Genomic DNA, 12191 nt, shown 5'->3' with positions numbered 1-12191 from the left:
AGCACTGCCACATGCTGCTCCCACAATCTGGACAAATAGATTTTAAAAAAACCCCATCAGTACCATCTCCCACAACTAAAAAATTGCGCAGTTCTAGAGAAAAAGCAGGCAGAGGAACGGAAAGAATATCAGTCTTTATATGACTAGGCTTGGAACATTTGGGCACAGGCAGGGAGCAGTACCTGATTGTGGTATTTTGCTTGTCAAAAGAAGTACAAATAGCCAATGTCAGTATCATCTGCTTGGTGGATAACATGCTGCTTTCTTCACTGGTACTTAAAATTATTTAAATGAAACCCTATAAGAATGACTTGAAATTGTTTTGTTTTTCAGGAAAAAATCCTCAAGTTTTGATAATATATAGCCTTTTCCCTTTCCTTTTCTGAAATATGGTGATATGTGTTGAATATATCATGCTGCATTTTCTATTTTTCTGTGGAGCTCTTCATAATTTTAAATATTGGCTGTCATTTAAGTCATGTACTGATAAGTCTCATTGGTACTTATCAGTCACCAACTTCAGTCCCAGCCAAGGTAATATTTGCAAATTCTCTTTGAATTAGCGGCTCTTTATTCATCAGTGTGTCTTACCTTGACCTTTGTGTTAAACTTGGGCTTTGTTAGAACTACAGCGTTCGAAGTGATCTTACTGATCTTCCAGTTAAATTCTATCATTTTACAGTTGAAGACGCTGAGACTGAGAATGGATCAGGAGTTGCAAAGATCACTCATTTATTTGGCTTGTGAGAAGCCACAACTTTGTCTCTGGTCTGATTCCTGATCCAATATTCTTTCCACAAAGCACACACTCAGATCTTTATCTTTTCAAGGACATATCAATTTTGGTGTTAGGACAAAGCTGGGAGCCCTGCATGTTACAATTTCAAGTAACAACCTGAGGAAATCCCCACATTAAACCAAGAAGAGGGCAAAACGTCCTCAAATTTCACTTTAACAAGGTTAACTGGGTCCTCATCATTATGAGCCTCTGGCCTATGAATATCTTATTGGTTTAGGACTCAGAGGAGATCAAGATGGATTCGCTTTCCACAAATGCTCTTCCACGGCAACACTGTTGATGATATTCTACAGCATCCTTGAAATATCTGCTTAGATGTGTCAGTTTTGTGTGGAAGAGAAAAGTAGCTTCATGGAATAGGCGAAAGAGTAAGTGTGAGTAGCTAACTCAAAACCTAGACACCTTTATTTATCTGATTAACATGGACTATTTACTTACTTGAATCCCAGGAAAAGCCACTGAAGCCAGATCCAGGACAAGAGCAAAATAACAACAGCAGCTGGGAAGGACAGCATAAACCACGATCCAAAGTTGATGCAATGACATTCAGGGTAGCGCCTGTGGGAAAATATGGAAAATTGTTCACAGAAGGAGTACAAGTGGAAACCTTCCCGACAGTCAGTGGGAAGCAGTGGGTACAGTTTCCTGTGCTAGCAGCCAAAGGAAGATGCAGTGGGTATTCACCAATAAGAAGAGAAGTTAGTGTTCCTTCTATCTCTTGATTCTGTAACTGCATAATTATTGCTACTTCCCACAAAACAAGAGTGGCTATGTTATGATTTTTGCTTCCTTTATTCAAACTGTAAGGGCATGCTTATGAAAGAACCTAGCACAGTACCTGATACTCATTAAATGCACAAGAAATGGGTATGCACGGGGCCATGTGTCTTGGTATTAGCATTGAACTCATCGGTATATGAATGAGGAAAAACAAATAAGCAGACTTGGGAACAAGTGAAAATTAATTTAATAGAATTGAATGTTACCATTTCGCATTGATAGTGGGCACCCCAGGTGCCTAGAAAGGGACTCTGATCTGGCCCATATTGTCCCTCATAGCAGTTTTTCTGTTTCTTCTGCCTCAGAACAATTGTAATAATCATACGAGACATATGCTAGTCCTTTCTTCCTGGAATTAGTGCTGTGGGGCTCAGTCAAATGGAATAAATCTGGACCAGATAGAATTAATTAAAAGTTCTATAGAAAACATCAGTGTTTTCTTTATCTCTCCTAGTTATTTTCAGCTTCTTACCTCACATTATAAGAAAACAATAGCAACAACAACAACAACAAATCAGGTACAAGCACAGTTTCTTTGGTAACCTCACGTTCATTGTTTCAAAGTGTAGTCCGAATTCCAAATAAATTTTCATATAGTTGTCTATTTTATAACTATGGGGAAAAAAAACCCCAGGAAATTTGAAAAACAGTCCTTTAAGTTTTTTTCTTGAGGCAGTAATACAAATACAGAATTGGAAATCTGGAAAGTACAGAATATATACAGAAGTAATAAAAATACAATTAACATATTTTTGTTATTTTTGAAGTCATAAAACATAGAGAACTTTATAAAAATGATAGATTTTGCAATTCTTGTTCTATTTAAATCACATCTGTATTTTGTCATTGGAAAAAAGATCATGTAAATAAATGTTTCATGCTAAATGTATCAACATAAACTAAATTTATGTATTTTAGAGCATTCCTTCTTCTATTTTAGGATGTATCCTAAATAATACAGACTTGGAAAAAAAAACCAAGTTTTCAAAACTCTAGGTTTCTAATATTTTCTACAATTTCTTTGAGCTTAAAATTTGCTTATTGCCCTAAGTCCTAGAGTTAAATTTGTCACTTGAGTATGATTTTTATTTACCTTGAAGAGAGCCAAAGATTAGCTTACATATTTATGCATTAGAAAATGACAAATGATAAATAAGAAATGCTAGAGAATACATAGAATTGATGAATGAGAAGTTGCTTTATCATGTCCATGAGGCTCTATTGAGAATTAATTGCTTGCTTAAAAATATTGTTTTCAGTTTGAAAATAAGAGGGGAAAGGTGTAAGCTTATTTCCCATCAATTTATTGAACTTGGATTACAGGTTGATGGTCTATGCTATTCTGTTCAGCCTAAAGACATTTAGAAATGTTATTTAGATTAGGTTCAAAACAATGTCCCAAGCCTAATTTCATTTTTCACCATCTGTGGCTCATATCTTGAAGTCAGATTGCATTCATTGTTCGCCCCACCCGCTGCAGAGAATCCTGTAAGATTTATGCAGCTGAAAAGGAGATTTTCAGAATTTTTGCCTAGAGGGATAGTTCATTTAGAAAAATGAAAGCCTGAAAAAGCTAAACTCTGTTTTGTTTTTGTTTTATTCTTCAGTAGTAAGGAAGTAATCACCACACAGGACTGTGGCCTTCTACTTCTACCTAGAGTGAAAAGTTTGGATGAAAATGGAATGAATGTCATACTCTAAAAGATGTTTCACTGTCGTGTTTTGTTTCCTACTCCCTTATACTCTAAAAGTGAAGTGGCTGCAAGTATCTGTCTAAAGCAAATATAGATTTCTTCCATGAGCTATGCATATACATTTAGTTCTGATAAGATCCCTTTTTCTTTCCCACCTAACACTATGCTTTGGGTGTCTACCATGTGCCAGGTACTCTTCTAGCTATTGGGGATATAGTAGTGAATTAGATGGACATCGTCCAGGCTCTCGTAGAGTTTATATTTAAATGAGGAACACAGGCAATAAACAGGTAAGCATATAATGGATCAGAAAATAAAACAAAATTATATAATTCAAAAATTACTGGGGGAGGAAGATACTTTACATAGTGTGGTCAAGGAAGGTGATATGTGAGATGAGAGCTAAAGGGCAAGAAGGAGCCAGTCACTTAAATAACTGGGAAATAGCATTCCAGACTGAAAGAATAGTAAGTACAAAGGTCCTGAGGCAGGAATAAATTTGGAATGATGGAGGATCACACAGAAGGCCAGCAACATGAATTAAAACCTAAGAAGTAGTCAATAGGGGGCAGATACATAACATTATAGGCCATCAGAAGGAATTTGAAGTTTAGTACAAATGGAGTTAGGAGTAGTAGGAATAAAGTAAGTAAATTAGTGACATGATCTAATTTAAAGTCTAATTTAAAGTTGTTATTTACATAAAACATGTTGGCTAGGTGGATTCTCAAGATCGAAGGCAACAAGAGTAGAAGCCAAGGCCTGCTAGGCAGAGTTCCAAGATGACCCCTAAGATTCCTGCCCCTGGTCTACATGCTTTGTATAATCCTCCCCACTTCTGTGTAAATAGAAATTATGACTTTGATGAAATTTCGTTGCCGTGGTTTGGTCCTTTTATGACAAAAGTGAAAGGACTTTGCAGAGGTAATCAAAGTTCCCATCGGTTGACTCCGAATTAATCAAAAGAAGTTATCTTGGGTGGGCCTGGCTTAATCAGGTGAGCCCTTAAAAGACATTTTCCTGCTGGCTTAAAGAAGCAAATTTCCATGTCGTTAAGAGAAGGGGCCATGTGGCAAGGATCCTGGGGTAGCCACTAGTTGCTGAGAGTGACCACATGCCAACAGTCAGCAAAAAAAAAAAGAAAAAAAATGCTCTTCAGTAATTTAACCACAGGGAACTGAATTCTTCTGTCAACAACCAGAAGGAACTTGGAATAGGACCCTGAATTTCTGTGGTGATTACAGACTCAGCTGACACTCTGATTTCAGGCTGGTGAGATCTTGAGCAAAGAATCTCGCTAAACTGTGCCTAGACTCCTGACCTGACCCACAGATGATAAAATTGTGAGATAATAAATTTGTGCTGTTTTAAGACACTAAATTCATAGTAATTTGTAACCAAGCAATAAAAGACAAATATACTGGGAAATCAATTAGCAGATGAAGGTTTTCAGAGGAATAGAGGAGAGTGAGAGTAGAATGGATTTTAGCTTAACTCAGATTGGTAGCAGTGAAGATGAAGAATATGCAATAGGTTTGAAATATATTTTGGATTAAATGTAGGAAATGGAGAAAATGTTCCATTTATTTAAATGAAGTCCGAAGGAAGAATTGGTTGCCAGAAGTGTGAGGAAGTGGTGGATCAGAAATGCTGCTGTGGCCATGTTAATTTGAAATGTCCAAGTGGCCTTGTTGGGTAGGCAGTAGATCAATGATTCTGGAACCGAGAGGAGAGAGAAAGTTAGAGATATAAAATTGGTAGTTACCAACACATAGCTGGTTTCATAAACCATGGAAATGAGTGTGATAATTTTGGGAGTAAATAGAGATAAGAAAAGGGAATGCACCCTGGGGGTACTGTAAATTTTAGAGATCAGGGAGGAGTGTATGAATGAGCAGATGATCTAACAAAAATCCTATGAGAAAAGCATTGTATTTCCATTTTACATGGGAAGACACTGAGCGTCAGAAGGTTAAGTGAATTGTTCAAGGTAGAGTTGGATTTTTAACCTAGGAGGAGTGTTTAAAACACAATCTCTTTTAATTAAAGTATACTGTCCTCAACTCCAGCTCTCAGGTAAATATAGAAAATTCCATACACATTGCAAAATATCCATAAGCTAGAGTACAAAATTGATGTTTGAAGGACCTTTTAGAGCACTATGGAAATGAATGCTCCATAACAGAGATGTGCTTTGATCTGAAGCATAGATGCACATCCATGTTGAAACTTAGGAAGACAGTGTTGTTGTTGCAGTTCTTACGCCCAACTACAAAACGATAAATAACACTAATGAAATACACAGTGACGGTCTCAAAAGAATGGATGTAGCTGTGAAAATTTACAGCCTTGAAACAGATTTGGGCCATGAAGATCACTATAAGCTAGTGTCCACGACGATTATAGTCCTTTTGATTAATAACTGTTTTGATTATTTCTGAGTCAAAGTCACTTTTCAATTTTATATTTGCGCTCTCCCAGAGGTTCCTTTTCAAATATTAACTACTTGTTATTCACGAGCCACGCTTAGATTTCTAGCCCCAATAGAGTAAGTAGAAGCAGCAGCAACAGCAGTAGGATGACTGACAATTTCCTATGTGCCAGGCCCTTTGCTAAGAGCCACATATGCATTATGCCATTTAATCCTCATGATAATGTAAATTATAGTTTTGCCCCCATTTCACGGATGAAGAAACTCATGTTCATAGAAATTAAGCTAATATATAGCAAGACTGAAATTTGAACCAAAGTCTGAGTCAAACTCTGCAATATCTAAATTTTTTCTATAGTATTTGTCAGAGAAATTCTTTCTGGGAAATATGTATTGCTCATTTCTGAAGGGGACAATCACAGTAAGTTTTGAAGACAGCTATTGCTAGGTGACTGGTTTAACTTCTCCCTTTGTAAGTGGCCAAAAAGAGAGGTTTGATTTGTGGGCTTTGAATTTAAGGCACCTATAATCTAATTTCGTTTACCATTTCTTGGTTTGGAACCTATAGCAGTTATTATTTAACACATAATTAGTAACAGTGACAGCGCTAATCATTGGTGATACAACTTCCTTCCAAGATGCCTTGTATACCCACGTATTTCACAGCTGACACCCACAGGCTGAATAATATACTTTGATAATAAGCAAGCTATGAAATTTTACTCGTGATATCTCCCATCCTTAATCTGCTAGATTTGTTTTGTGTGTTTAATAGCTGTTGTTTTTGTTAAATGACATTGATGCATCAAAGCTGCTCTGTTGAGAAAACAGTAGTTGTCCCTAATAATATTTCCCTTATTAACTTTAATGCTAAAAGATGATTTAGTTATTTAGATGATTCCCTAGAATAGTCAGCACTTTGTCGATGTCTTCGATCAGTCCATCTCAGCTAATGTTCATTGATCCCTACTTGTGCCCCTTGTGGGATAAAGGAATAAGAGAATGATTCATGAAGCCTTTAAAAGCTTGCAGTCATCAGGGGTGGTGGTTGTGCATGTGTGTGGGTAAAACAAGTTTACGGAAATGTGAACATAGTTTATGATAAGAGGAGTGGAGATAGCAGTTTAGGAGTGACGAACAGAGTTTGAAGTGATAGAGCATCTACAAGTAGAGAGTGAAATTGGCAGAACTGGCGGGCCTTTCAAGAAAGAGGAGGAAGAAATGGGTTCATTGCAGGGTAGTATTTATTAAAAATCGAGTTAGGAAAGGAGGAGATTGGGTGATGACTGGAAAAGTATATCAGTGGAAGAGTGGATAAGAATCGCTGCGAGCATTTTAGCTTAGAATTTTGGCAACATGGCCTCCTCACATAAGGTCTGTGAGGCAATGAGGCTGCAGAGCAGAAAAGGCGTTGAGACGCGGGCTGTCTGCCACTGTCTGCCACTGTCTCCCACTTCCTCCACTGACTAGTGATCATCACTAAAACTCTCTGAGCCTTGGCTTTCTCACCTGAGAAATAAAGGAGTTGTCTACATGATTTGAAATTTCTCCATCTTCACTTGTTCTCTTCTTCCCTTACTTTATCACACAGGGACATAGGTCCTTCTTTTCCAAGACTAGCGTTTCTACTCTTGTTTCTAATTCCATGTCACTGCCGTCAAACTCTTAGCCAATCAATATTCTCTCTCTTTTTTTCAAAATCTCACATATCTCTCTTTTTACTATCTCCTCCTGAGCGTAAAACCAAACTGGCATCTGCCTCTCTGCCTCTGGTTAGATCTTGTTTGTTCTTTTCTTCTTTTCTTTGTCAAACTTGAAATAATCATTTAAAATAGCTGCCTTCCCTTTCCCACTATGAATTCACTCCTTAACTCTCTTCAGCCCGAATTCTGCCCCAGTCCTCACATTCCACTGAATGTGCCCTCCTAGAGGACTCTGATGAGAACCAAAAAACTTTTCTCAGTCATCATCTATTTGACCCGTCTCCCACACTGAATGCTCTTGACTCATCCTCCATTTTGAAAATGGTCTTCTTCTTTGGCTTTCAAAATACCACAAGCTCCCGATTCTCCATCTACCTTGATTATCTTCTTTCTTGCTCATCTTCTTTCATGTCAATATTTTCTAAGAGTCTAACCACATCCCAATTCTAACTTTTTTCTCCATATATGACTATTTCTACAGTCAAGGTCTTAATTTCTGTATTTTTAAAGATAGATCCCAAATTTATAACTAACTTGAACAATGCATTTGCAAATGCCTGCCGAAAATCTTGCGAATAGTCTCTTAGCATGCCATTTCAATATATCCAAATCAAATTTATTAATTTCTCCCAGAAACCTGCCATGTCATCTCTAGAAGTTCATGGCATCGCTTATCTATCTAGCCATATTGGCAAAAATTCCCGAAGTTGCCCTCACCCATCGTTACCCTTAAATCCTTCCCTCTAATTACATACTACCTTCTGACTGTACAGTGTCCTCAGTCTAAATCCTCCCGTCTCCTCATAACTAGCCTCCTTCTGCACCTCATTGTTTGTTGGCTCTTTGGTTAGGCTCTTAATTGTTCTCCTGTCTCCAGAATGACAATAAATCTGCACACTGCTGTTCTAAACTGTGCAAGAATATGCACAAACTATTTTACTACCTCCCCACAAAATCTATTACAGACTTTCAGTGCTTTGATTTTATGAATGATTTGCATTAATTTCTTCAGGAAATGGTGTTTACCTCTTTTAAGATTGTACCATGTTGTATGGACACATTTTCTCTAGTAATCAAGTGATGTAGCCACATCCAGGAGCAGCTACAGCTACAGTCCTCTTTTAGTACACATATTCAATTATGTTTCTAGGGAGGTAGTTTTTAGGGAGACAGATTTTAGAGGTCTGACTGATCTTGGTTTGGTCCTCACTCTGTTAAGTCGAACCTCAACTGTCTCAACTCTAATAATAATCAACGTTTATTGAGCGTATGCTTTGTGCTAGGCACCGCCCTAAGTGCTATTTCTTTCATGTAAAACTCAAAACAACTCTCTAAGGGAGGGATATTATTATCCTCATTTTTCTGGCAAGGTAACAAGCTTAAAGAGATTAAGTAATTTGTCCAAGATCATCTAAATTTGTAAATAAAAGAGCTGGGATTTGAATACAGACATTTTAACCCCAGAGGCTATGCTTTTAATCACCATTAAAATACCAACTCCACAGCAAGGATATATAGGATATGTGTACACTATAATATATGTAGATTATCTGGCAAGTGCTCAGTACACGTCACTTTACCTTTTCCCCTATATGTCAAAAAATAAACAGTTTTCACATACGTATGTTTTATCTAGACAACTAGATGGAATTTTCCTTCTGGTAGGTTTTATTTTTTTCATTCTCCAAAAGAATTCCAAACAGTGCCTTGCACATTGTGAGTCCTTAACAAACGTTCGTTGATTGACTGAGTGAATGAGTGAAAGTCTGCTTTTATTTCCACTGAATAAAGTTTAGCTTCCTCAGAATGTATTGTGTTTTTTTTTGGTGTAAAAAAGACTACATATATATATTAGATAGATAGATAGGCAGACAGATAGACAGACAGATAAGGCTCTGAAATGTGTTATCCAAACTCTTTCTCCTGTAGTTTATTTGTAAGATGGTGCCTTTCTCTTAATGTCAATGGTAGGAAATCATTGACTGTCAGGCTCATGTACCCTTTGAAGCTGGGTAAGACCCAAAATAAATTTGTACAAAATAATCACTGGTATTGCTTAAAATGATGGCAAGCAGTATCAAGAAGAAAAGGTGAGATTATTATAGTGGACTTAAAAATAAAGGGCAATTTCTCTCCAGTACTAAAAATCTGGGCAAAAATAAATCTTTTTTTTTTTTTCTGCAGTTTTGTTTGTGAAACTTTTCCCAATGAAATTGAATGCATTTATTTCAGTGTTGCTTTGGGATGCTGTTGTATTTTTTAGGGCTAATATTTAATAAAATGTCTATTAAACATCTAGCTTGTTTAATGATGTCAATTATATTTTGTCTCATAAAGATATTTTCCCTTTTCTAGTATTTTCTATCAAGAGGGGATACTTTGAGGTGTTCTTTTTATCTAGTTTGAATATAATTTCTAATGTTAAAACAAACTTTTGAAGAAAAAATCACTAAAGTTAAAGTACATTTTAAACATTTCTAAATTTAAAGAATATTTGGCTAAATTCCCATGACTAAGAGAATTAGGAAATTATACAATTAGGAAAAACAGTTACTGAAACATTTTACTCAAAGTGCTACAATGCTCTCAATCTGTCATTGCAAATGGATTAATGCCTTCAAAAAATTGGTCTAAATTTTAGAAAAAGATTTACAGAAAGCACTAAAATATGGAATCTCTTTCTTTGGGGAATTCATGAGAAAGAACAGAAGTCTACTTTCAGAAAGAGATCAAGTACATTTTCTGTCTTGAATTAGAGGATGCAGTGGATAAATCCTCTCTGGCATTGTGAATTTTAAATGTCTCCCACTTATAAACTAAACATCTTTCAAAGATTCCTTTCTAAGTCAGCTGTTGAGTACACATGATCAATGTGTGCTCATAGAAACAATAAGTACACATACCAATGTTTTTTGTACACAAGTTCTCATTGTTTCCATAAAAGAAAGTGGCATTTTTTGAGTTTTGGATTTCTTGGAAAAGCTATGCATGCACAACATTTTGCAAATAATTTTAGAAAGGTCATAGTCTGTGAATCTTTTTCATAGAGAGTAACTTTCCTGCCTCTGAAACTTATTTTTTCTGTGATGAGGACCTAAATTCTGTTTTAGGGCATCTCAGTTTTGCCCACCTTCCTGGAACTCTGTCAATTATTTGTCCTATTAGTCTTAAAAATACATCTGGGTGTAGAATCAGTTTGAGCTCTCACACAAAAGCACAGACCTTCAAACTATTTTTCAACAGTTCTTACATAGTGCCAAATATTTTTACATAGTTTATTTCACTTAATTCTCAGAATAATCATATGAACTTTGAGTATTTTAGATATGAAAAAAATAAGTTTTAGACACTAATGTACTTCTTTTATTGTTCAAATTCACAAAGTAAGTGACTAAATATTATGGATTTTTAACCCAACTGATCTGATTCTATCCATAGATTCTCCAATTTATGTTGTGATTGATATCACAGTTCCAAACTTATATTTAGGGTCATATACCTGTCCATAGAATACTGCCATTTCTTGTAATTGCTTAATCCTTCAACTCTTTTTGAATTTCAAAGCCATGCTCTCTGTAATTAGTACCTGTGTTCAGCACTCATCATTTAAGTTCAAATGCCAGTTCTCAAACCCTATATAAATTGTCCCATGAAAATAATCCCTTTTCATTTCCCCTAACTACTTTTTGCAGTATTATTTGTAATCTTTGTTTCATTAGAATGATCAACCAGGAGTTATATCTTCTGAACTAATATGGAGAATCTATATGCACCTGTTAATTTACTGTCTTACATATTTAACTCTCAGTGGAAGGGAAGGTCTCTAGACCTATGAATGTCCTTATGGGGAACAAAGGAGAGTTAACCCAATATAGCATCTCTGTCCTGGAGTCTCTGAATCAGGTAAAAATAATCCTTGTAGGTTGTGTGCTATTCATTTATTAAGTCACCAATCCAATAATATTACTTACATATTGAAATGCTCAGCGAAGATCAAGTTGGTGGAGGTACCAGTGATTGTTGTCAGGCCACCAATGGTAGAAGAATAAGCAATGCACAAACACATAAGTTTACACATCATGTGGTCCTTCTTTGTTCGATATTTGGTTCCTGTGACTGTATTCTGCCCAACAAGAAAATATACGATGAGAACAGTTGTATTAGTGGTCACAACAATAGCACCTGTTATGGACTGAATGTTTGTGTTCATCCCAATTCATATGTTAAAGCCTTAACACTCAATGTGATGGTATTTGGAGAGAGGGCCTTTGAGAGGTAGTTAGGGTTAGATGAAATCATAAAGGTGGGCCCCTAGTCTGATGAGATTAGTGCTCTTATAAGAGGAGACAACAGAGAGCTTGATCTCTCTCTCTCTCTCTCTCTCTCTCTCTCTCTCTCTATCTCTCTCTCTCTCATTCTCTCTCTCTCTCTATCTCCCATGTGCAAACAAAGAAAGAAGACAGCCATCTGCAATGAAAAGAGGGAGCCCTCACCAGACATGGATACTGCTGCACCCTGACTTTAGATTTCTAGTTTCCAGAACCATAAGAAATAAATTCCTATTGTTTTAGCCATCCAGTCTATGGCATTTTGTTATGGCAGACTGACAGTACAGCATTTATTTTCCATCAATAAAAAGGTAAAATAAAAATATTTAACTTGAAACCACTGGAATATTTCATTGATTTGTTCATGCTTCTTTCTTACCCCTAAACCAACTCTTCCCTTTTTTTCTTCCCTTCTCACCATCACTCCTGAATCTTTCCACTGTTTTTCTGCTGTAC

General features: G+C 36.3%; 1 protein-coding gene across 1 annotated transcript in view; it reads right to left on the bottom strand.

Annotated features, from left to right (window-relative positions):
* The window catches only part of SLC13A1 (solute carrier family 13 member 1), an 83874-nt gene that overhangs the window by 16951 nt on the left and 54732 nt on the right, over positions 1–12191 (bottom strand). The window contains exons 11-12 of the mRNA XM_025045858.1: positions 11379–11530; positions 1238–1357 (exon numbers count right to left, since the gene is read on the bottom strand). Coding sequence (XP_024901626.1) covers positions 1238–1357; positions 11379–11530 — 272 coding nt within the window. The remainder of the gene's footprint in view (positions 1–1237; positions 1358–11378; positions 11531–12191) is intronic.

The sequence above is a fragment of the Pteropus alecto genome, unplaced genomic scaffold, assembly GCF_000325575.1.
Source record: "Pteropus alecto unplaced genomic scaffold, ASM32557v1 scaffold22, whole genome shotgun sequence".
Lineage (NCBI taxonomy): Eukaryota > Metazoa > Chordata > Mammalia > Chiroptera > Pteropodidae > Pteropus > Pteropus alecto.
The sequence above is the reverse complement of the archived record's forward strand: the minus strand, read 5'-3'. Positions and strand labels throughout refer to the sequence as shown.